Genomic DNA, 26,749 nt, shown 5'->3' on the forward strand with positions numbered 1-26,749 from the left:
GATGCAGAAAAAAGTATCTTTGAATCCAGTCTGGTATAGCAGTATGAGAGAACTAAAGCAACAAAGAGGTATAACCATTGCATATTATAAAATATACAGCAACCACATGTTTCATATATGTAAGTGCAGGAATAATTTTGTATCTTTTGACTAATATTCCATGTGATTTTAATGCTTTCTCCAGAAACATAAAGTATTAGATGTTGTTATAACCGCTTATGTGGGCATTTTTTTGCCATCTGGAGATATTTTTAGGTTATTTATTTTTCCATTTTGGGTTGCTGTAAAGTAATCATAGAATCTAGCAATCTGGTGAGGTGTGGCACGGCTATTGAGGGGAAACGGAGGAGGTCGTGCATGTGAAAGGGAATTTTGAACGTAAAGAAGTAGAAATAAAGCCGCAAGAGTTGGTTTTAAAAAAGCTGATAGTTTTTTCAGCTAGTTTTCAAAAGACTATCTGCAAAGAGTTTGTATGTTCTCTCCGTGTCTGCGTGGGTTTCCTCCAGGCACTCCGGTTTCCTCCCACATTCCAAAAACATACAGATAAGTTGATTGGCTCCCTCTAAAAATTGACCCTAGACTACAGTACTTACACTACTTAATATAGACATATGGCAATGGTAGGGATTAGATTGTGAGCTCCTTTGAGGGACAGTTAGTGACAAGATATATATATATATATATACTGTACAAGCTGTGTAATATGTCGGCACAAAATAATAATAACGATTGTGCATATTGGGGTCATATCTGATAACGATTGTGCATATTGGGGTCATTGAACGTGTTTTTTGTTCAAATCTGCTCACATTACGTGTATTTTCTTGAGAAAACCTGCACAATTTTGTGAATTTTCTGGGGAAAGGGTCACCAAAACTTGGGCCCTTTGTCTTTGCGTTGCACTTTTAAAGGGAACCCGAGGTGAGAATAATATTGAGGCTGCCATATTTATCTCCTTTTAAGTAATACCAGCTGCCTGGCTGCCGTGTTGGTCCTCTGCCTCTAATTCTTTCAACCATAGACCCTGAACAAGCATGCAGCAGGTCAGGGGTTTCTGACAATATTGTCAGAACTGACAAGATTAGCTGCATGCTCGTTTCTGGTGTAATTCAGTTCACTACTGCAGCCAATAGATCAGCAGGGCTGCCAGGCAACAAGAATTGTTTAAAAGGAAATAAATATGGCAGCCACCATATCACTCTCACCCTGGGTTCACTTTAAATTACAGTTAGCCCCACCCTCATCCGGTCATGACCACGCCCATTTTCCTCTGTAGCCACACCCATTTTTTGCAGCTCCCCCGGAAATTTGTCCAGCACCTGCATAGCACCCCGTAAAAAAAATTCCTGGAGCCGCCACTGCCCACAGCGCTGTACACAGGACAGGCTTGTCACTTAAAGAGACTGAAGCGAGAATACATCTCGCTTCAGAGCTTATATTCAGCAGGGGCATGTGTGCCCCTGCTAAAGCGCCGCTATCATGCGGCTAAACGGGGATCCCTTACCTCCCAAATCCCCTCGTGGAGTCTCGGGGATCTCTTCCTGGTGAGGCAGGGCTAATGGCCGCAGCCCTGCCTCCATGCTCGTCTATCAGCACATATCTCCGCCTCTCCGCCGCCCCTCTCAGTCTTCCTTCGCTGTTAGCCCTGCCTCAACAGCAGCAAAATCTACGACCAAGTTGGTCGTTGATTTTGCAGGGGGGATTTTGGGGGTAAGGGACCCCCGTTTAGCCGCGGGATAGCGGCGTTTTAGCAGGGGCACACATGCCCCTGCTGAATATAAGCTCTGAAGCGAGATTTATTCTCGCTTCAGTGTCTCTTCAACTGTCCCATGGAAGGGTTCACAATCTAATTCTTGCCATAGACCTGTCTATGAATGTATCATGTAGTGTATGTAACATAGTCCAGGGCCTTTTATTTTTTAAAGGTCTTTTTTTATTAATAAAAAAACAACACAGCAGCAATCAAATACCACCAAAAGAGAGCCCTATTTGTGAGAAGAAACTGGGGTAAAATTAATTTGGGTGCTAAGTTGTATGACTGAGCAATAAACCGTTAAACTTGTGAGGTGCTGAATTGTAAAAAATCGCCTGGTCACTAAGCGGTATAAACCTCTGGTTCTCAAGTGGTTAAAAGTGAAAACCTAGAGATTCTCACTAGTGTTGGGCGAACAGTGTTCGCCACTGTTCGGGTTCTGCAGAACATCACCCTGTTCGGGTGATGTTCGAGTTCGACCGAACACCTGATGGTGTTCGGCCAAACCGTTTGGCCATATGGCCGAACTAAGAGCGCATGGCCGAACGTTCCCCGAACGTTCGGCTAGCGCTGTGATTTGCTGAACGGGTCACGTGGTTCGGACCCGAACGCGCTCTGATTGGCCGAACGGGTCACGTGGTTCGGGTAAATAAATACCCGATCCACGTCATTTCTCCGCCATTTGTCTGTGGGTTTAGCTTTGGGTAGGCAGGCAGGGTAGTTTTCTCTCCAGCCAGGCTAGCCAGGGTCCCCCCAGTCATTGTGTCGCTGCTGGGAACAGTAGTACACCGCTCACCCACACTATATAGCATTGTGTTTACTGCCACTCTGTGTACACCGCTCACCCACCACTGTATAGCATTGTGTTTACTGCCACTCTGTGTCTCTGCTGGGAACAGTAGTACACCGCTCACCCGCCACTGTACAGCATTGTGCTCTGTGTCGCTGCTGGGAACAGTAGTACACCGCTCACCCACCACTGTATAGCATTGTGCTCTGTGTCACTGCTGGGAACAGTAGTACACCGCTCACCCACCACTGTATAGCATTGTGCTCTGTGTCGCTGCTGGGAATAGTAGTGCACCGCTCACCCACCACTGTATAGCATTGTGCTCGGTGTCGCTGCTGGGAACAGTAGTACACCGCTCGCCCACCACTGTATAGCATTGTGCTCTGTGTCGCTGCTGGGAATAGTAGTACACCGCTCACCCACCACTGTATAGCATTGTGCTCTGTGTCGCTGCTGGGAACAGTAGTACACCGCTCACCCACCACTGTATAGCATTGTGCTCTGTGTCGCTGCTGGGAACAGTAGTACACCGCTCACCCACCACTGTATAGCATTGTGCTCTGTGTCGCTGCTGGGAACAGTAGTACACCGCTCACCCACCACTGTATAGCATTGTGCTCTGTGTCGCTGCTGGGAATAGTAGTACACCGCTCACCCACCACTGTATAGCATTGTGCTCTGTGTCGCTGCTGGGAATAGTAGTACACCGCTCACCCACCACTGTATAGCATTGTGCTCTGTGTCGCTGCTGGGAACAGTAGTACACCGCTCACCCACCACTGTATAGCATTGTGCTCTGTGTCGCTGCTGGGAACAGTAGTACACCGCTCACCCACCACTGTATAGCATTGTGCTCTGTGTCGCTGCTGGGAACAGTAGTACACCGCTCACCCACCACTGTATAGCATTGTGCTCTGTGTCGCTGCTGGGAACAGTAGTACACCGCTCACCCACCACTGTATAGCATTGTGCTCTGTGTCGCTGCTGGGAACAGTAGTACAGCGCTCACCCACCACTGTATAGCATTGTGCTCTGTGTCGCTGCTGGGAACAGTAGTACAGCGCTCACCCACCACTGTATAGCATTGTGCTCTGTGTCGCTGCTGGGAATAGTAGTACACCGCTCACCCACCACTATATAGCATTTCTGTACTGCCACTGTACTGCTGCCAGTCAGCGTGTACTTTAAGGATAAGTGAAATGAAGAAGAAATCCTGTGAAAGAGGGAGGGGCAAGGGAAGAGGTGTTTCCCCTGACGGTTCACGTTCACAGTGGAGCACCGAAGAAAACCCACTCAATACCGCCCATGTTGTCCAGGAAATCAACCCTCACAAATCCAAAAGAACAGGACCAGATAATTAATTGGATGACCTCTCAAGCGTCCAGCAGTGGGTTAAGCAGCACCAGCACATCACGCACGAGGTCCGAGTCCTCAGCCACTGCCGGCACACAACTGCCAAATAACCAGTCCGAAGAATTTCCTCAGGACACAATGGGGTATTCGCAGGAGCTATTCCCAGCCCAACAAACTTCCACCTTTCAAGGGTCAATGGAACAGCCAGAAATGTTGTGCCCGGATTCACAACCATTTACTGTGGGAAATGCACCGCACACTGAAATGCAAGGCGAGTCCGAAGACTTTGAAACCCAAATCCCAGAGCAAGTTGGGCAGGAGGGGTTTCAATTGCAGGAGGTCGGCCGAGAAGATCTGGAAGACGACGTTGGAGTGAGCTGCGCAGAGGTTGTTCTGGGGAGCTCTACTCCACGGCGGCGGCCCACAATCACATATGACGAGTTTGAGGAGATGGAAGAGGAGGGTTTGGACAGCGTGGACAGAGACCCAGATTTTGTATGTGAAGGAGAACATCGCCGTCGTAGCAGCACAGATGAGTCTGTTGAAGAACCCACTGCTGCATGAGTTCGCCTTGTGCCACAAGGTAGGCGGCGCGAAATTTCAGGCACCACAAGCGTGGAATTTCAAGTGAGACGCAAAAGAGGCACAAACAGAAATCGCCAGCAAGGCAGGTGCTCCAAAGTCTTGACTTTCTTTGAAGACTGCAGTGAGGATGGTATCATGGTGATTTGCAAGGTGTGCAAGACCCGCCTGAGCAGGGGGAAAAATATTAACAACCTCTCCACCACCAGCATGACCCGCCACATGGTATCCAAACATCCCACTCTGTGGGCAAACACGGCAGGACAGGGTACCAGCAACACTGCCTCCCTTGGGGTCACCAGACTCACCACCAGACCCTCCTCAGCAGCAGCAGTAGCCCAGCCATTGCGTGGTTCACAACAACATTCACAAACATCAGACGACGCTGACACTGTCACTTTCCGGAATAGTGCTCTTGAGGTCTCCCAGTCTTCATCAAACACAACAACCAACAGCCCTTCAGTGTGCAGCCCTACGGTTCAGTTGTCTGTCTCGGAGATGTTTGAGCGCAAGAGGAAATTGCCAGCAAATGACCCCCGGGCCGTGGCACTAACAGCCAGCATAGCCAAGCTTCTGGCCTGTGAAATGCTGCCATATCGAGTGGTGGAGACAAACAGCTTCAAGGGCATGATGTCAGTGGCCATCCCACGTTACGTGGTTCCCAGCCGCTACCACTTTGCGCGCTCTGCAGTGCCTGAGTTGCATGAGCATGTGGTCAGCAAAATAACCCGAAGCTTGAAGAATGCCGTTGCCTGCAAGGTTCACCTCACCACTGACACCTGGACGAGTGCGTTCGGCCAGGGTCGATACATCTCCCTTACCGCGCACTGGGTGAACCTTGTGGAGCCTGGCAGCGATTCCTCACCTGCTACGGCGCGGGTGTTGCCCACGCCGCAAACAGCTGCACCGCCGTCCCTCCCACTGGATAACAACAGCAGCACCTACCTCTCTGACTCCTTCTCCTCCAACGCATCTCAAAGCTGTACCTCATCCGGAAATGCTAACCCAGCAGCAGTAGGATCGTGGAAGCAGTGCAGCACAGCTGTTGGCATGCGTCAGCAAGCGTTGCTGAAGCTGATCTGCCTTGGGGATAAGCAGCACACAGGGGAGGAAATTTGGAGGGGAATAAAGGATCAGACGGATTTGTAGCTGGCACCGCTGGACCTGAAACCGGGCATGGTTGTGTGTGATAATGGGAGTAATCTCATTCGCGCTTTAAGGTTGGCTAAGCTGACACACATCCCTTGCCTGGCGCACGTGATGAACCTAGTAGTTCAGCGGTTCCTGAGGACATACCCAGGCATGGCCGATCTTCTGTTGAAGGTGCGACGAGTGGCCAAACATTGTAGAAATTCCAGTACTGCTTCGGGGGCACTCGCCAAGATGCAGGAGCGCTTCAATCTCCCCCACCATCGCTTGCTGTGTGATGTCCCTACGCGCTGGAATTCTGCGCTGCACATGCTAGCCCGCTTTTGCGAGCAGAAGAGTGCAGTGGTCCAGTACATGACGGCGCAGTACCGAGGCGCATCCGGACAGCTGCCAAGCTTCTGTGGATCCGATTGGGCCAACATGTTGGACCTCTGCCAAGTCCTCCAAAATTTTGAGCAATCCACGTTGCTTGTGAGCAGTGACAACTCTTCAGTCAGCATTACCATACCACTGCTGTGTTTACTGAAGAAGTCAATGTTGAAAATCAAGGAAACAGCTGTCATGATGCAACTGGGGGAATCTGAAGGAGAAAACGATCAGCGTGATGATACCAACATCAGGCCATCTGCCTCAGGAAACGCTGGCCCCAGCAGCTATGACGAAGAAGAGGAGGAGGAACAGCTGGAGTTGGAGCAGGAATTTCATGCCACCACTGACGAGGGCCAGAGCGGTGCACGTTGGACTTCCACAATTCAGCGCGAATGGTCAGCAGAAGCAGACCAGGAAGAAGGTGACGACTATGATGCATCACAACTATCACAACGCTCACAAGAGGATGATGAGGATTCTGGCAGGACTCTGGCACACATGGCTCAATTCATGCTAGACTGCATTGAACGCGACCCACGCATTGTGCGCATTCTGGACAACACCAATTACTGGGTTTATACACTTCTGGATCCACGGTACAAACACAATGTTCCAAAACTGCTTGAAGAAATAGTCAGACAGGTCAAAATGGAAGAATACCAGCAGGCCCTTGTGGAGACTTTAGAGAGGAGATTGACATCCTCCCCCTCCTCTAGCCAGTTGTACGCCGACAGACTGACTTCCGCAAACCCAGGACGACCAGGAGGGCAGCAAACAACACAAGCCGCAGCTAGTGCCCAAAAGGGAATGGTATCGGCAGTGTCCTTGGAGTGGGAAAATTTTCTGACACCCATGCAGCAGCCCACAGAACAGCAAGCGTGCAGATCCACCTCCAACACCGATCGCCTGGAGAAGATGGTCAAGGACTACATGTCAGATGGCGTAGCTGTGTTGAACAATCCATCTGCACCCTTCAACTATTGGGTATCGAAGCTAGACACCTGGCACGAACTGGCAATGTACGCAATAGAGGTGCTGGCTTGCCCGGCAGCCAGCGTTATGTCGGAACGCTCTTTCAGTGCTGACGGAGGCATCGTCACAGATCGGCGTATCCGCCTCTCCACAGAAAATGCAGACCGTCTGACTCAAATTAAAGTGAATCAATCCTGGATTGGAAACGACTACCCAACACTCCCGGACCCCAACCAAGTAACATGAACAATGAACATCTGTGATGGGTTAGCGTTTCCGGTCCCTGTTTATTGAACCTCTCATCTTTATTACATTTATGACTGAATGGCGACAAAATGCATTGCTATCCGCACGCTTCTTGTCCTCATGCAAGGCCTGAGTTGCGCCTGAAAACGTGGCCTTCTCCTCCTGCGCCTCCTCCTGTTCCATCACGTGTGCTGCTGCTGGGTTAGCGTTGCCGGTCCCTTTTTACGGAACCTCTTTTCTGTATTACATTTATGACTGCATGGCGACAAAATTCATTGCTATCCGCACGCTTCTTGTCCTCATGCAAGGCCTGGGTTGTTGTGTCTCAAAGCGTGGCCTTCTCCTCCTGCGCCGCCCTCCTCCTGTTCCATCACGTGTGCTGCTGCTGGGTTAGCGTTACTGGTCCCTTTTCCTGGAACCTCTTATCTGTATTACATTTATGACTGAATGGCGACAAAAAGCATGTTACCTGTGCAAAGAAAAATGACATTTTCCGAATTTAAAAGACATTTTTTCCTTTGAAACTTTACAATCAATTTTCTCAAAAACTATAAGCTCTTTTTCAAATATTTTTTTTCCTCTTGTACCCACTCCCAAGGTGCACATACCCTGCAAATTTGGGGTATGTAGCATGTAAGGAAGCTTTACAAAGCACGAAAGTTCGGGTCCTCATTGACTTCCATTATGTTCGGAGTTCGGCGCGAACACCCGAACATCGCGGCCATGTTCGGCGAACGTTCGCGAACCCGAACATCCAGGTGTTCGCCCAACACTAATTCTCACATGGAAAGATGTAGTAGATAAAGGGAACCTAAACTGAGAAGGATATGGATTTTTAAAATATTACCAGCTGCCTGACTCTCCTGCTGATCTTGTGTGTCTAATACTTTTAGCCACAGCCCCTGAACAAGCATACAGATCAGGTGCTCTGACTGAAGTCAGACTGGGTTAGCTGCATGCTTGTTTCAGGTGTGTGATTCCGCCACTACTGCAGCCAAGGAGATCAGCAGGACTGACAAGCAACTGGTATTGTTTAAAAGGAAACCTCCATATCCCTCTCAGTTAAGGTTCCCTTTAAGTACCAGTCTGAAAGAGGTTCAGAACTGTCAGTTTAATATTAACTTACAGCTACATAGGAAAAAGTAGAATTAAAGAGACACTTAAGCCTTAACCACTTGAGGACCACAGTCTTTCGCCCCTTAAAGAGGAACTCCAGAGAAAATAATGTAGTAAAAAAAGTGCTTCATTTTTACCATAATTATGTGTAAATGATTTAGTCAGTGTTTGCCCATTGTAAAATCTTTTCTCTCCCCGATTTACATTCTGACGTTTATTACATGGTGACAAAAAAATTACTTTTTAACTTTCTGTGCTGACATTTTTCAAATAAAGTTAAATTTCCCATACATTTGAGCGCGAAATTTATTCTGCTACATGTCTTGGATAAAAAAAATTTAAAAAAAAATCAGTGTATATTTATTGGATTGGGTAAAAGTTATAGCATTTACAAACTATGGTGCCAAAAGTGAAATTTTCCCATTCTGAAGCATCTCTGCCTTCTCTAACCAGCTGTCATGTTTCATGAGGTGCTAAAATTCCAGGATAGTATAAATACCCCCCAAATGACCCCATTTTGGAAAGAAGACATCCCAAAGTATTCACTGAGAGGCATGGTGAGTTCATAGAAGATTTTATTTTTTGTCACAAGTTAGCGGAAAATGACACTTTGTGACCAAAAAAAAAAAAAAAGTTTCCATTTCTTCTAACTTGCGACAAAAAAAAAAATGAAATCTGCCATGGACTCACTATGCTCCTCTCTGAATAGCTTGAAGTGTCTACTTTCCAAAATGGGGTCATTTGTGGGGTGTGTTCACTGGCCTGGCATTTTGGGGGGGGGGGCAAATTGTAAGCACTCCTGTAAAGCCTAATGATGCTCATTGGACTTTGGGCCTTTTAGCGCAGTTAAGCTGCAAAAAAGTGCCACACATGTGGTATTGCCGTACACAGGAGAAGTAGTATAATGTGTTTTGGGGTGTATTTTTACACATACCCATGCTGGGTGGGAGAAATATCTCTGTAAATGACAATTTTTTTATTTTTTTTTACACACAATTGTCCATTTACAGAGATATTTCTCCCACTCAGCATGGGTATGTGTAAAAATATACCCCAAAACACATTATACTACTTCTCCTGAGTACGGCGATACCACATGTGTGGCACTTTTTTGCACCCTAACTGCGCTAAGGGGCCCAAAGTCCAATGAGTATCTTTAGGATTTCACAGGTCATTCTGCGACATTTGGTTTCAAGACTACTCCTCACGGTTTAGGGCCCCTAAAATGCCAGGGCAGTATAGGAACCCCACAAATGACCCCATTTTAGAAAGAAGACACCCCAAGGTATTCTGTTAGGAGTATGGTGAGTTCATAGAAGATTTTTTTTGTCACAAGTTAGCGGAAATTGATTTTAATTGTGTTTTTTCACAAAGTGTCATTTTCCGCATACCTTGGGGTGTCTTCTTTCTAAAATGGAATCATTTGTGGGGTTCCTATACTGCCCTGGCATTTTAGGGGCCCTAAACCGTGAGGAGTGGTCTTGAAACCAAATGTCGCAAAATGACCTGTGAAATCCTAAAGGTACTCATTGGACTTTGGGCCCCTTAGCGCACTTAGGGTGCAAAAAAGTGCCACACATGTGGTACCGCCATACTCAGGAGAAGTAGTATAATGTGTTTTGTGGTGTATTTTTACACATACAGATGCTGGGTGGGAGAAATATCTCTGTAAATGACAATTGTTTGATTTTGTTTTACACACAATTGTCCATTTACAGAGAGATTTCTCCCACCCAGCATGAGTATGTGTAAAAATACACCACAAAACACATTATAATACTTCTCCTGAGTACGGCGATACCACATGTGTGACACTTTTTTGCAGCCTAGGTGCGCTAAGGGGCCCAACGTCCTATTAACAGGTCATTTTTAGGCATTTGTTTTCTAGATTACTCCTCACGGTTTAGGGCCCCTAAAATGCCAGGGCAGTATAGGAACCCCACAAGTGACCCCATTTTACAAAGAAGACACCCCAAGGTATTCTGTTAGGTGTATGGTGAGTTCATAGAAGATTTTATTTTTTGTCACAAGTTAGTGAAACATGACACTTTGTGAAAAAAAACAATACAAATCAATTTCCGCTAACTTTTGACAAATAAAGTCTTCTATGAACTCATCATACACCTAACAGAATACCTTGGGGTGTCTTTTTTCTAAAAAGGGGTCACTTGTGGGGTTCCTATACTGCCCTGGCATTTTACGAGCCCAAAACCGTGAGTAGTCTGGAAACCAAATTTCTCAAAATGACTGTTCAGGGGTATAAGCATCTGTAAATTTTGATGACAGGTGGTCTATGAGGGGGCAAATTTTGTGGAACCGGTCATAAGCAGGGTGGCCTCTTAGATGACAGGTTGTATTGGGCCTGATCTGATGGATAGGAGTGCTAGGGGGGTGACAGGAGGTGATTGATGGGTGTCTCAGGGGGTGGTTAGAGGGGAAAATAGATGCAATCAATGCACTGGGGAGGTGATCGGAAGGGGGTCTGAGCGGGATCTGAGGGTTTGGCCGAGTGATCAGGAGCCCACATGGGGCAATTAGGGCCTGATCTGATGGGTAGGTGTGCTAGGGGGTGACAGGTGGTGACAGAAGGTGATTGATGGGTGTCTCAAGGTGTGATTAGAGGGGGGAAATAGATGCAAGCAATGCACTGGCGAGGTGATCAGGGCTGGGGTCTGAGGGCGTTCTGAGGGTGTAGGCGGGTGAGTGGGTGCCCTAGGGGCAGATAGGGGTCTAATCTGATGGGTATCAGTGACAGGGGCTGATTGATGGGTGATCAGTGGGTGATTAGATGGCAGAACAGATGTAAACAATGCACTTTGGAGGTGATCTGAGGGTAGGTCTGGGGCAATCTGATGGTGTGGGTGGGTGATCAGATTGCCCGCAAGGGGCAGGTTAGGGACTGATTGATGGGTGGCAGTGACAAGGGGTGATTGATGGGTGGCAGTGACAGGGGGTGATTGACGGGTGATTGACAGGTGATCAGTGGGTTATTACAGGGAAGAACAGATGTAAATAATGCACTGGCGAATTGATAAGGGGGGGGGGTCTGAGGGCAATCTGAGCGTGTGGGGCGGGTGATTGGGTGCCCGCAAGGGGCAGATTAGGGTGTATTCTGATGGGTAACAGTGACAGGTGGTGATAGGGGGTGAATGATGGGTAATTAGTGGGTGTTTAGAGAAGATAACAGATGTAAACACTGCACTTGGGAGGTGATCTGATGTCGGATCTGCGGGCGATCTATTGGTGTGGGTGAGTGATCAGATTGCCCGCAAGGGGCAGGTTAGGGGCTGATTGATGGGTGGCAGTGACAGGGGCTGATTGATGGGTGGCAGTGACAGGGGGTGATTGATGTGTGGCAGTGACAGGGGGTGATTGATGGGTGATTGATAGGTGATTGACAGGTGATCAGTGGGTTATTACAGGGAAGAACAGATGTAAATAATGCACTGGCGAATTGATAAGGGGGGGGGGGGGGTCTGAGGGCAATCTGAGCATGTGGGCGGGTGATTGGGAGCCCGCAAGGGGCAGATTAGGGTCTAATCTGATGGGTAACAGTGACAGGTGGTGATAGGGGGTGATTGATGGGTAATTAGTGGGTGTTTAGAGTAGAGAACAGATGTAAACACTGCACTTGGGAGGTGATCTGATGTCGGATCTGCGGGCGGTCTATTGGTGTGGGTGGGTGATCAGATTGCCCGCAAGGGGCAGGTTAGGGGCTGATTGATGGGTGGCAGTGACAGGGGGTGATTGATGGGTGATTGGCAGGTGATCAGGGGGGATAGATGCATACAGTACATAGGGGGGGGGGTCTGGGGGGGGGGGGGTCTGGGGAGAATCTGAGGGGTGGGGGGTGATCAGGAGGGAGCAGGGGGCAGTTTAGGGTTTAAAAAAAATAGCATTGACAGAAAGTGACAGGGAGTGATTGATGGGCGATTAGGGGGGTTATTGGGTGCAAACAGTGGTCTGGGAGGTGGGCAGGGGGGGTCTGAGGGGTGCTGTGGGCGATCAGGGGGCGGGGGGGGGGAATCAGTGTGCTTGGGTGCAGACTAGGGTGGCTGCAGCCTGCCCTGGTGGTCCCTTGGACACTGGGCCTACCAGGGCAGGAGGCAGCCAGTATAATAGGCTTTGTATACATTGCAAAGCCTATTATACTGTTTACATGCGGCGATCCGGGTGCTAGTAACCCGCCGGCGCTTCCGAGCGGCCGGCGGGTTACAGCGCGAGGGGGGCGGAGCCAGTCGCCGGCGGCTGATCGCGTCACGAATTATGCGATCGCCGCATAACCACGCCTGCCGCCGCCTCCGCCAATGGGCATATTGCGGTCGTTTAGGCCTAGTCTTTGCCACCGCCCATCGGCTGGGGGCGGTCGGCAAGTGGTTAAATAAAAAAACTGTTTTACTCACCTGGGGCTTCTACCAGCCCCCTGCAGCCATTCTTGTGCCCTCGCAGTCACGATGGATCCTCCTGTCCCCCGCCACCAGCTACTTTCACTTCACGGACACGCCTGGCCACGCATTGCGTTCAACGCATTCCCGTCCGCAATAGTGTCCTGCGCTTGCGCAGGGCGCTATTGTGCACAGGAAAGTGTAGAAGGAGACGCGTGGCCAGGCATGTGTAGACGCAGTAAGCCTGTTGGCGAAGTTAAAGTAGCTGGCGGCGGCGGACAGGAGGATCCGATCATGACTGCGAGGGCCCGGGACTGCTGCAGGGGGCTGGTAGAAGCCCCAGGTGAGTAAAACTGTTTTTTTTTCCAGGCTGAAGGATCCCTTTAAGCAATTTTTTTCATTGCTATTTTCAGTACAGTTCCTCCTTAAATTAATAATGCATTATCACACACAAACATGTTGCTCTTCTTGCTGGATAGTGTAATGGTTAAGGGCTCTGCCTCTGACATAGGTGACCTGGGTTTAAATCTCGGCTCTGCCTATTCAGTAAGCCAGCACCTATTCAGTAGGAGACCTTAGGCAAATCTCCCTAACACTGCTACTGCCTATAGAGCGCGTCCTAGTGGCTGCAGCTCTGGCGCTTTGAGTCCGCCAGGAGAAAAGCGCAATATAAATGTTATTTGTCTTGCTTGTTAAAGAGGAACTATCATGAAAATCTTAAAAATTAAAACACATACAAATAAGAAGTATATTTCTTCCTGAGTAAAATGAGCCATAAATTACTTCTCTCCTATGTTGCTAGCATTTACAGTAAGTAGTAGAAATCTGACAGAACCGACAGATTTTGAGCTAGTCTATCTCTCCACAGGGGATTCTCAGTATGGCTTTATTCTTTATAAAGATACTCACAGAAAAAAATGTATATATATGCTGGCCAGCTTCCCTGCTCACCGTACATTTTTTGGGCAGTTGGACGGAGCAACTGCCATTCACTAAGTGCATTTTGAAAATAAAGAAATTCCTGTGAATCCCCCATGAGGAGATGGGCTAGTCCAAAACATGTCGGTCGGTTTATGGCTCATTTTACTCTGGAAGAAACCTACTTCTTAATTGGATAAGTTTACATATATTTTAAATTTTAAGATTTTAGCGACAGAGATCCTTTAAATCATAAAATTGTATTGCATTTGGTTAATAGAATACGTGATTTTTGCTTGTTGTGGTTGCTTTTAAAGTTTACCTGAACTCATAACTTCCTCTGTGCTCTAAATTATAAGCAACAGCATAATAACCTTTTAAAGAAAACAATTTCTTTGTTACAGCTTAGGGAGATCCTGCAGAGTGATTACTTCCTGGTATCCTGTGAGCACAGAAAGAGTTAACCTCCTGTGTCTACATAATGGCTTAGAATTCGGCAGTCAACTGACAGCTCAACGAGAACAGAGAATTAGCACTCTATAAACACACAGAGGGTGGATTTCTCATTTTTTCCCTTGTCCTTTGTGCAAGAGTTCAGGCCCGCTTTAAAGTGAACCTGAGATGGGGGGATAATGCATACAGTGGAGGAAATAATTATTTGACCCCTCACTGATTTTGTAAGTTTGTCCAATGACAAATCCATTGCGGTGTAATGTGTTTCCAATGGTTTTCTTGGTGACTGTATTTGAATGTGGAACAGAGGCGCCAGCAGAATAAAAATTCGTAAAACTTTTAAAAATGCTTGGAGGAAGTGGTGGGCTTGCCTCCCAACAGCAAACAAGAAGTCCTGTTTATATAAATTTATATAAATTGACTCACTGAGGCGCTAATCCTGACATTACAGACTTACTGTCGTCCCCAATTTTTGCCTGATGAAGCGGGCTTGACCTGCGAAACGCGTTGCATTTCTGTTTGGGGTACCGTATAAATAAATGTGTCAATTTATATAAACAGGACTTCTTGTTTGCTGTTGGGAGGCAAGCCCACCACTTCCTCCAAGCATTTTTAAAGGTTTTACGAATTTTTATCCTGCTGGCGCCTCTGTTCCACATTCAAATACACTGCGTCCACTCCTGGTGGAAGGGAGTACTACCCTTTTTCTCTTGCTACAGAGAGCGACTTCTTAGTCCTGAGTGAGGACAGGCATAATCTCCTCACCTGCTTTTTCAGTGGTTGCCTAATTGGTGACCCATGCTTGTGAGTATATTTCTCGCATATTAACATTTGTTCATATCATCTTAACATACTGCACCATATCGGGCTCTCGGTTTCTCTTTTTGTCCTTCTTGGTGACTGTGGTCCCTGCTAATTTGAGGTCATTCACTAACTCCTCCCGTGTAGTTCTAGGATGCTTTTTCACCTTTCTCAGAACCATTGACACCCCACGAGGTGAGATCTTGCGTGGAGCCCCAGAGCGAGGTCGATTGATAGTCATTTTGTGCTCCTTCCATTTTCGAACAATCGCACCAACAGTTGTCACCTTCTCTCCCAGCTTCTTGCTAATGGTTTTGTAGCCCATTCCAGCCTTGTGCAGGTCTACAATTTTGTCTCTGACATCCTTGGACAGCTCTTTGGTCTTTCCCATGTTGGAGAGTTTGGAGTCTGCTTGATTGATTGATTCTGTGGACAGGTGTCTTTTATACAGGTGACTAGTTAAGACAGGTGTCCTTAATGAGCGTGACTAATTGAGTAGAAGTGTCTAACCACTCTGTGGGAGCCAGAACTCTTAATGGTTGGTAGGGGTTCAAAAACTTATCTCACTCAATGAAATGCAAATCAGTTGCTATCTTTTATTTAAGGTTAATTTTTCGATTTTCCTTTTGATGTGCTATCTGCCACTGTTAAAATAAACCTACCATTGAAATGATACTGTTCTGAGACTTTTCATTTCTTTGTCATTGGACAAACTTACAAAATCAGTGAGGGGTCAAATAATTATTTCCTCCACTGTACCTGGGGCTTCCTCCAGGCCGATCGCTCCCTCGCCGTCCTCCGCCTCCTTCTTCTGAAATTGACCCCGGAAAGTCCTCCAGAAGCAGTATTACTGCACAGGTGCAGAACATCACAAGAGCGAGCATGGCCAGACTGCGGCTGCGCCGCTTGGCCCAGACTGGAGGACTTTTCAGGAACAGTTGCAGTAGATCCAGGAGGTAGAGGAGGACAGCGAGGGAGCGATCGGTCTGGAAGAAACCCCAGGTATGTATCTTCCCCCCCACCATCTCAGGTACACTTTAAGTGTTATGGACACTAAAAATCTGCCTAAGGCAGCTGCATTGCAGTTAACAGCATTGCTTTATTGCTACTGATTAGAACAGTTTGATGCTGGGATGCTGCGATGGAACACCAAATGGTTCTGTTAACCAGCATCAGAACAATACTATGGACTGTAATGTGCACTAATAAGGAGAAAAGCTGTTAATGCTATAAAGCACAATATACTGCAGATCATTATTAAGCATAATGTACAAAGCAAATTTCCTCTGCATTTATTATGTTATGTATTTATATAATTCTGACATTATCTGCAGTGCTTTCAGGGCCGGTTCTATACTTTTTGCTGCCTGAGGCAAACTTTTGAAGATGCTGACGCCCCCCCCCTCCCCCACTGGTAGTATAATTGTCCCCCAGTATAGGTAGCCTGTAGGGGGTAGCAGCAAGGAAGGGGGAGCAGCAGGTACAGCGGTGGGGGGGGGGGGGGGGTCGGCCCCCCTTCCTCACCTGGGGCTCTCCCCCTCCAGCAATTTGCTCAAAATTCAATAGTACTTAATTGGGAGGCATTGCAGGAAGTTACATGAGCGGTGGAACTCAGCGCAGGATCCAGGAAATAGGTGAGTCATTGCGCCTCCCGCTGCCTGGCTGAACTAATTACATTTTGAGCAAATCGCTGGAAAGGGAGAGTGGACGGACCAGGCCCACTGCTGTGCCTGCTGCTTCCCCTTTCCTGGCTGCTGCCCCCTCCAGCTCGGCACCCCTCCACCCACGGCCAGGGGGGCGCCACCCCCATCTTCCACTGCCTGAGGAACCTGCCTCACCCCACCCAGACTGCAATCCAGCATAAGTGATCCCGATTGGATTGGATCCGCTCTACTGCACTGGCAGGCAGTAGAGTGGATCCAATCGGTATCTGCTTTTTCCACCTGACCCCGAGTGGAAAGCTGCTACTGTGCCTGAGCTGGACCCGGGGAGAGTAAATATTGCAGGCACTACTTTCCTTGTCAGCTGTGGTGTTGGGGGCCCAGCGCTGCCACCGTTGGACAGAGGAGGACGGGGAAGCCTCAAAAGGATCCAGAGCCTTCCCCCTCCCAAGGTAAGTTCACACAGCCCCCCCCCCCCATCCCTCCCCCCTGGGACGTTTTTAAAGTTACAGGTTCTCTTGAAAATTGTGGAAAAATTACCACCATTATGATTTTCAAAAAATCGCGATCGCAGCAATTTTACCACAATTTTAATGCAAGTCAATAGGAGCATTTTTTAAAAACGCTGAGAAAGATCTGATGGTCAGACAAGCTCTCAGGGCTGGTGCACACCAGAAGATCTTTTCTGAGTGCTTTGTGATTTTAAAAGCTCCTGCTGATGTTATCCTATGTGTCTGTTCTCACTGGAGCGATGTGATTTTGTAGTGTGCACCAGCCCTCAGAAAGCGCTCATAGGCCCAGTGCACACCAAAAACCTCTATCAGATCTGCAAAATGCTAGAGGTTTTTGAAGCAGATTTCAGAGCGATTCTAGGCATGTTTAGTGAGGTTTTCTAAACATGCCTAGCATTTTTTGGAGCATTTTTGTGTAGCAGATTTCAAATATTGTTACAGTAAAGCTGTTACTGAACAGCTTCTGTAACAAAAAACGCCTGGAAAACCGCTCTGATCTAGCGTTTTTCAGAGCGGTTTTCCACTTTACTAATCTTTAACATTGTGGCAGAAACGCCTCAGAAATCTAAAAAATTATGAGCCCCCGAGTTTGCGTTTGTGGAAAAAACGAACCTCTCTGGTGTGCACCATCCCATTCACTTTCATTAGCCAAGCGGTTTTCCCCCTGCAAGCGTTTTTAAAAAACGCTCCAGAACTGCTCTGGTGTGCACCAGCCCATAGTGTCTACAATCTAACAGGGAAGCTTATATATATGTGAATGTGATCCCTGCCATTGTCTAATGTCCCTATCATAGTCCAAGGTCTGTTTCTATTACTCGTTCTGCCCAATTATAATTTTTAACTGCATGGGCAATCAAATCCTGTTAGCCGGAAAAGCCAGTGGCTATGCACAAGTGCCTACTTGCTCGGCATGAGTGAGTTCTAACCCGCACATGCCCAGTGGGAGGAAGTGCTTGGGCTGAAAGGAGCGTCAGGTCAGAATTTGGGTATGCCCAGTTCAAATGCACTACTCCATGGTCTGATGAATTTCAGGGACTCTGTTAAGAAGAAGAAGAAGAAGAAAAAAAGACTAAAGAACGAGGATTGGGAGGAACCCCAAATGGCAATAAGCAGTATTAAAGCATTTGTAGTACGGTATTTTTCGGACCATAAGACGCTCCGGACCATAAGACGCACCTAGGTTTAGAGGGCAAAAATCAGGAAAAAAATATACATACTTATCCTGGTGCGTCCATGGCACAGGGGTGTCTTATGAACCTGTTCCTCCAATTCCCCCAAATTTGTATGTCTCCCTTGTACCTTCTGGGTCCCCCTTTTACCTTTTGTGTCCCTCTGTGTCCTCCTCAGTGCTTTCTGTGTCCACCTATGTCCATTCTATGTCCCCCATGTCCTTCCTTTGTTAGTCCTGTGTCCCCTCTCTCTGTCCAGGTCGCTGTCCAGCGCACCACCTACTCTTCTTCCATATGTACCTTTCAGATGCCTGCCGGCCAATCACATGATGGCGCTGTCAATCATGGCCGTTGCAGCAGCCAGACACGCTAACTCCTGCCGTCCACCGCATCAGTTTTCTGCCTGGCCTCTATATGTTTTAATCAGATGCCCGCTGGTCAATAACCTGGGATGCTGTCAATCAGGGACGCTGCAGTGGCCAGACACGCTAACTTCCGACATCCACCACTTCCGACATCCACCGCATCACTTTACGCATCTGCTTCGTCTCTTATCTTCATATATTAGTATCAGTTGCCCGGCCCGCCGTCTAATTACATGGGGACGCAGTCAATCATAGCCGCTGCACCGGCCAAACACGCTGATCCCACGCCGTCCATTACACCAGCACTCGCTGTTCCTACTGTGTAATCTATTCAAACTACCGCTGGCCAATCAGGCAGGGGCCGATGGTCTTGAGGGCGGGACAAGGCTCTGCCATACTAGCCAATCACTGCACTCGCTCTGATCAGAACGAGTGCTGTGATTGGCTAGTATGGCAGAGCCTTGTCCCGCCCTCAAGACCATCGGCCCCCGCCTGATTGGCCAGCGGTAGTTTGAATGGATTACACAGTAGGAACAGCGAGTGCTGGTGTAATGGACGGCGTGGGGTCAGCGTGTTTGGCCGGTGCAGCGGCCATGATTGACTGCGTCCCCACGTAATAAGACGGCGGGCCGGGCATCTGATACTAATATATGAAGATAAGAGACGAAGCAGATGCATAAAGTGATGCGATGGATGTCGGAAGTGTTGGATGTCGGAAGTTAGCGTGTCTGGCCACTGCAGCGTCCCTGATTGACAGCATCCCAGGTTATTGACCAGCTAGTGCGGTGGATGCAGGGGGTCAGCTGCTGTGTATGTGTGGGCGCCTGGGGGTGGTCTCAATTGTTACATTCGGACCATAAGACGCAGGTACTTTTCCCCCCCACTTTTGGGGAAGAAAAAGTGCGTCTTATGGTCCGAAAAATACGGTAAGTACTGTATTTTCCACTGTATAAAACGCACTTTTTCTACCTCAAAAATGAGGAGAAAAGTCCCTGCTTCTTCTTCTTATTATTATTATTTTATTATTTATATAGCGCCAACATATTCCACAGGGCTTTACAAAGCACAATAAGACGACAAGGGGAACATAGATATACTAACAAATTGTAAAACAGAGTTCCAAGCAGCACAAATATTGTGACAAAAACAGTAAACATTAGGAGGAGCAACCTGCCCTTGCAAGCTTACAATCTAGTGGGTAGTGGTGGACACATTAGGTAAGGGGGTGAAAGATGGATGAGGCAGTGACCCTTTGCCTCTGATTACATTGTGTCAAATAAGTAAATAAGGGCTATAGAATGTTATAAGCTTGTCTGAAAAGGTGTGTTTTAAGAGTGTGTTTGAAGATGTTCAGGTTTGGAGCATGACGTACAGGCTGTGGAAGAGAGTTCCAGATAAGAGATGATGCTCGTGTAAAGTCTTGGATGCGAGCATGAGAGGAGGTGATCAGCTTAGAGGCCAGGAGAATTTCTTGGGAGGAGCGGAGGTCGCGGGAGGGACAATATCTTGAGATTAGTGATGAGATGTATGGAGGGCACAACTAATGGAGGGCTTTGTATGTTAGAGTCAGGAGTTTGAACTGGATCCTCTGGGTAATAGGTAACCAGTGGAGAGAACGGCATAGTGGGGCTGCATCGGAAGAGCGTGTGGAGAGGTGAATGAGGCGGGCTGCTGAATTTAGAAGCGATTGGAGAGGTGCTAGCCTTTTTTGTGGTAGCCCACAGAGCAGGGTGTTGCAGTAGTCTAGGCGGGAGATGATTAAGGCATGTACAAGCATCTTGGTGGCCTCTTGTGTGAGGAAGGGACGGATACGGAATATATTTTTGAGCTGGAAATAGCAGGTGGTGGTTAATGAGGCAATGTGAGGTTTAAAGGAGAGCTCTGAGTCGAGTATAACCCCCAAGCAGCGGGCTTTAGTGGTTGAGGTTATTGGGGTGTTGTTACCGTTATGGTTGCAATTGGTGGAGGTGTAGATAGCGATGGTGGAAAAATCACAATTTCCGTTTTACTCATGTTAAGTTTGAGGAAGCGGGAGGACATAAATGCAGAAACGGCACGTAGACAGTCGGGGACTCTAGATAGTAGTGATGCCAGATCAGGAGCTGAGAGATAGATTTGGGTGTCATCCGCATAGAGGTGATACTGGAAGCCAAAAGAGTTAATTAGTTGTCCCAGGCCACGGGTGTAGACTGAGAAAGGAAGTGGCCCAAGAACAGAGCCTTGAGGAACACCAACAGACAGTGGGCGTGGGGAGGAATTGGTGTTAGAGAAGGACACAGTGTAAGAGCGTCCAGAGAGATAAGAGGAGATCCAGGAATGTGCTTGTCCCTTGATTCCTAAAGATGACAGTGTCTGCAGAAGCAGAGCATGATCAACCGTGTCAAAGGCAGAGGAAAGGTCAAGGAGTATTAGAATGGAGAACTGGCCTTTGGATTTAGCTACCAATAGGTCATTAGCAACTTTCGTGAGGATAGTTTCAGTGGAATGGTGTGTGTGGAATCCAGATTGAAAGGGGTCAAGTAAGGAATTGGTAGAGAGAAAGGCAGACAATTCTGAATGGTTGTGACGTTCCAGCAGTTTAGAAGCAAAGGGGAGGAGTGAGACAGGCCGGTAATTGGATAGAGAAGCTGGATCAAGAAGGGGTTTTTTGATAAGTGGTGTGATAATAGCTTGTTTGAATAAGGAAGGAAAAGTGCCAGTGGAGATAGAAAGATTGAATAGAGTTGTTAGAGCGGAATTAAGGGAGGAGGAAAGCTGGGGGATTAGATGGGAGGGAATGGGGTCCAGGGCACAGGTAGTGAGATGAGCTTTGGAGAGTAGTGAGGAAAGACACTGTTCAGTGAGTGGGGTAAAAGATATTAGAGTGGGAGAGTGGTCTTGTGGATCGGGGGGAAGGCAGTTAGTAGTGGGCGAGGATGCAGGCGGACAAAAGGAATCTATAGGTGATGGTTGAGCTGGTAAAAATGGTTGCATGTTGAAGCTATTACGTATTGCATCAATCTTGCTTGTAAAGTATGATGCAAAGTCGTCAGCTGACAGACATGTGGTGGGGGGAGGAGGTGGGGGATGAAGTAGGGAGTTAAAGGTGTTGAACAATTGTTTTGGGTTGTGGGACTGTGAGGAAATGAGTGAGGAGAAATAAGACTGCTTAGCAGAGGTGAGGGCATCCCTGAGCTCCTGCATAGTTTGTTTGTAGTGGTGGAAGTCCTCTATAGCAGTGCTCTTTCTCCAGCACCTTTCTGCCACCCTGGAGCGCCTTTTCAGCTGTTTGATTTGTTCAGTGAGCCAGGGCTGCCTGTGAGTTTGGCGGGGGCGGGTGGTGGTGAGAGGGGCAGCTGAATTCATGGCAGAAGAGGCTACACTAAATAGGTAACTGGATGCTGCCTCTGGGTTAGTGTAGGATGACAGAGTACTTAGAGGTTGCAAGGCTTCAGTCAGGGTATTCAGATCCAGGTTTCGGTAGTTCCTGCGCATGACCGGATGGTGTAGTGTTGGAGGAGTTGATGGTAGAGAAGAATTGATTGAGAAGGTAAGAAGGTTGTGGTCTGAGGGGAAGTGGAGTGTTATGGAAGCTTGAAATAGAGCAGAGGCGGGTAAAGACAAGGTCGAGAGTGTGGCCGTCTTTGTGGGTGGAAGTGGAGGACCATTGGGCGAGGTCAAACGAGGAGGTGAGAGAGTGCAGTTTGGTGGCAGTAGGGCAGTTAGTGTCGATGGGTATATTAAAATCTCCAATGATGATAGAGGGTATATCAGTGGAGAGGAACTGGAGAAGCCATGCTGAAAAGTGATCAATGAAAGTAGAGGCTGGACCGGGTGGGCGGTAGATAACAGCAATCTGAATGTGGTATGGAGAGTAGAGACGGACAGCATGAACTTCAAAGGATGAGAGTGAGAGTGCGGGCAGTGGTGTGAGTGGCTTAAAGGAGCAGTGTTCAGAGAGGAGGATCCCCACCCCGCCTTCCTGTTTGTGGCCAGGTCTAGGGGCATGACTAAATTTTAGTCCACCATGTGTTAGAGCAGCTGGAGACACCGTGTCTGATGGAGTTAGCCATGTCTCAGTGAGCCCCAGAAAGGTGAAAGTGTTGGAGATAAACATGTCATGAATGAAAGCCAGTTTATTACAGACTGAGCGGGAGTTCCATAGAGCCCCAGATATGGGGAGGGGAGAGCTAGGAAGAAGGGGGATATCAATAAGGTTGTAGGTGTTCTGGGAGGGGAGGTGGTGGGGTTTGTTATCGGTGGAATGAGTTGTAGTCTGAGTAGTGTGAGGTCTAGGAGTGGGCCCTGGGTTTGGTGATATGTCCCCAGAAGCCAGGAGTAGTAGTAGGCAGAGCAGAGAGATGTGGGGGTGAGACTTGTGTGTAAGAAAGTTAGGTTTAGTGAGAGCAGAGGAGGGGTAGTTTGAGCAGAGAAATAGGAATAGTTCATGGCTAGAGAGAAGGGGAGACGATAGCAGAGAGGGAGCAATGTGTATGGCGTTGCTGGCAGTGGGAGGATGAAGTGACATGTGAATTTTCAGGAGCAGAAGGCAAAATGAAGTGGTTGAGAGAAACATCTTATACATTCTGAAGTGCTATATAGGGAGATCGATAGCTGACAGCAGGAGGGTGGGGTATGTTTAGATACAGGAATTGCAGAAACAGGCAAGCATATGGTGAAGCAGATAAAAAACAGTTGATTAGCAAACCATGTAACCGAAGTGCAGAGTCTCCTGGCAGTTCCTTCTGTTCCCTTCTGATTCAATTCTGGTCTAATTTGGGTCTTTTGCTGTGCACTTCAAATCATGCACTTAAAATTAATGCACATCTGACTACAGTCATATCTGACTTAGAAACTAGATTAAATCGTCTTATACGGCAAATGCAGGGAACCCACGACATACGAACCGCCTCCACGTCGGGGATTCCCTACATTAGCTCCCTGTGTGGTCCGCTCCCTATGTACTGTATTTCGTGTAGCAGCATGTATGTAACATTGTGCCACCCGTATGTATCCCTGGCTTCCTGTGTGGTCCGCCTCCTGTCACTCCGTCCCCCGCTTATGCGCTTCCCCCAGTGTCAGCGTAGCGGCAGTCTTACTACTTCAGCCGCTCTCCGGGAATGCAGACCTTGTCTCCTCTCTCGTTACTCCTCTAGTGATGGCTTCTGCAATACGCGTCATTAGTAGAGTCATCACTAGAGGAGCGACGAGAGAGGAGACTAGGTCTGCGTTCCCAGAGAGCGGCTGAAGTAGTAAGACTACCGCTATGCTGACACTGGGGGGAGCACACACACAAGCGGGGAGGGACGCGACAGGAGGCGGACCACACGGGGAGCCAGGGGCGCATGCACAATGTTACATAGATGCCGCTACACAAATTACAGTACATGGGGAGCAGACCACACAGGGAGCTGGGGGACAACTGAGGGCATATACAGTAGGGGACACTGGAGGACATTAATTGGGGGAGAACATCTACAAGACGCTCCTGGAATATAGACGCACTAGGTTTAGTATATTTTTTTCCCCTTGGTTTTTGCCCACTAAACCTAGGTACGTCTTACATTCCGGAGCGTCTTATACAGCGGAAAATACGGTACTTCGTCTCAAAATGTATTCAGTTTAGGCCTCTTTCCCACCAAGATGTTGCGTTTTAAGGGACGTTAAGGTCGCATAACGTACCCCTAACGCAACGCGTGGTGGTGTTGAAGTTGGACGTCAGATTGATTATGTGGCTCTCAAAGCAGCCGCTCCAGGATAGTGATGGGAAGTCCAGATCTTTTGAAGGATTCAGATCATTTGAATCGGATCATTGAAAAGATCCAGATCTTTGAACCAAATCATTTGAATCATTTTACTAGGGAAGCAGACTGGGGGTGAAATGACTAGCAGGACAGGACTTTCCCTGCACTGTACATTCTGTATGGCCTAGTGCACACCAGAGCGGTTCTGCTGCGGTTTGCGATCCGCTTGCGGGTGCGGATCCGCTTGGGTAATGTATTTCAATGGGCTGGTGCACACCAGAGCGGGAGGCGTTTTTCAGAAACGCATACTCCCGGGCTGCTGCAGATTTTGGATTGCGTATGCATTTCTGCCTCAATGTTAAGTATAGGAAAAAACGTAAACCGCTCTAAAAAACGGCACTTCAGAGTGGTTTGCCAGGCGGTTTTTGTTACAGTAGCTGTTCAGTAACAGCTTTACTGTAACAATACATGAAATCTACTACACCAAAAACGCTTCACAAAACCGCAAAATGCTAGCTGAAACGCTACAGAAAAAGAAAAAGCGTTTCAAATTCTGCTAGCATTTTGCGGATCTGCTAGCGTTTTTTGGTGTGCACCAGGCCTAAGTTCCTGTTTCTTCCAGACAGACATCCACTGTGACCGAACATTGTGATGATCCGGATGATTCGACTCACAAAAAAGATCCGGATCAAATGAAAGATTCGTTCATGATCCGGACAACACTACAGTCCCACCACGAGTCACCACAGTGCAGTAAATATTAATTAGCCATGTGGCTGGCTGCGGAGGAGGAGGGGAGACCTCCTCCTCCAACATTACTGCGCATGTGCAAACAGTCTAACGCGGCTTAGCCCAGTATACCGTACAGCATGCAGCACTTTGTTTAAACGTGCTGCGTTACTTTTTAATGCAACGTGTGCACTGTGCATCTTGGGGCAGATTCCCTCCTCTGCAAGTGGGTAAAGGACTTTCTTTCCAACAGAACTCAACGGGTCAAGCTTGGCAGTCGCATCTCCAGCGAAAGAACCACCAACGTCGGAGCTCCGCAGGGCTGCGTGCTGTCCCCTCTCCTGTTCTCTCTGTACACGAACAACTGCACCTCGGCCTCAGACTCCGTCAAAGTTATCAAATTCGCAGATGACGCTCATCGGCCTCATCGACAGAAATGGGGAGGACAATTACCGAAACGAAGTTGCGAGGATTTGTAACTGGTGCAAGAACAACAACCTTGTTCTCAATGCGGCAAAGACTGTGGAACTTATTGTGGACTTCCGGAAACTCCCTCCGGCCCCCCTACCTGTGTACATCGATGGGTCCGAGGTCTCCAGAGTCCAAAGCGTACGGTTCCTAGGCTCAACCCTAACAAGCGACCTCAAATGGGAGCAGAACACCACCAGAACCCAGAAGAAAGCTCAACAGCGGCTCTTCTTCCTACGCCAACTGAAAAAATTCGGAATGTCACGGGATCTGCTCACGAGCTTTTACTCCGCGACCATCGAATCCATCCTCTGCTGCTCCATCATCGTCTGGTACGCAGGAGCCACCGCCAAAGACAAGTATAAACTCTACAGAGTGATAAAAACAGCAGAAAAGATCATTGGTGCCCAACTGCCCTCGCTAGATCTCCTCTACTCCATGAGAATGAAGACAAGAGCCTCCAAAATCTTACTCGACCCCTCCCACCCGGGCAGACGATACTTTGAGACCCTTCCACTGGGACGCCGTCTCAGATACATCCCCGCCAAGACCACTAGGCGCATGAACACTTTCTTCCCCCAAGCAGTTCTCTTGTTGAACTCACTGAACTCAAAACTCCCCCCACCCCCGCCTACATTCCAGGGACACTCTAGCCCCAGGCGTCCCCTCCTTTCAGCTGTAAACTATGACTAAAACATGGACTCCCACAGCAGCAATCCCTGTCCCCCCCCACCCCCCAATACTCTAATTGAATTGAAACAAATATGCCTTAAATGTATGTATGTCCTGCTTGCCTTCGCTATGTCTGCAAACGTGCTGTTACATGTTCCTTTCTCTTGCCATGTGAACCACAAGCAATTCCGGGTACACCACTTGGTGTGCTTGGCGATAATAAAGATGATTCTGATTCTGAACAGCACATTGATTTTACAGTGCTGTGAGTTAGGCTGCGTTACTGGCTGCTGTAACGTGGCTATGAAACCAGCCTCAGGCTCCATGCACACTGCAAATCCAATTTCCGATTCCGTTTCTGATTCAGATTTTCAATTCTGATTTTCCCTGAATACATTCAACAGAAAACGGATCAAAAAACGCTGCATGCAGTAAACATTAAAAATCTGAATCGGAATTGGATGTAAAAACCAATTGGAAATGCATGCAGTGTGCAAGAGGCCTTAAACATTTTTGTTAAAGTGAGCTTTTAAGTAGAGTACAGCGTTTACCGGTTATATTTC

At 47.9% G+C, this 26,749-nt stretch overlaps 1 protein-coding gene across 1 annotated transcript; it reads left to right on the plus strand.

The window, feature by feature from the left end:
* On the plus strand, positions 1-26,549 carry LOC137517685 (uncharacterized). The gene is made up of 2 exons (XM_068234687.1): positions 1-68; positions 25,300-26,549. The coding sequence occupies exons 1-2, from the start codon at positions 2-4 to the stop codon at positions 26,205-26,207; spliced, it is 975 nt and encodes a 324-aa protein (XP_068090788.1). The 5' UTR covers position 1; the 3' UTR covers positions 26,208-26,549.
* Positions 26,550-26,749: the final 200 nt, after the last annotated feature.

The sequence above is a fragment of the Hyperolius riggenbachi genome, chromosome 5, assembly GCF_040937935.1.
Source record: "Hyperolius riggenbachi isolate aHypRig1 chromosome 5, aHypRig1.pri, whole genome shotgun sequence".
Taxonomy (NCBI): domain Eukaryota; kingdom Metazoa; phylum Chordata; class Amphibia; order Anura; family Hyperoliidae; genus Hyperolius; species Hyperolius riggenbachi.

Coding starts and splice junctions, on each gene's coding strand:
- LOC137517685 (XM_068234687.1), top strand. CDS start 2: ATGCAGAAAAAAGTATCTTTGAATCCAGTCTGGTATAGCAGTATGAGA. Junction 69..25,299: donor AGAACTAAAGCAACAAAGAG/GTATAACCATTG, acceptor TCTTTCCAACAG/AACTCAACGGGTCAAGCTTG.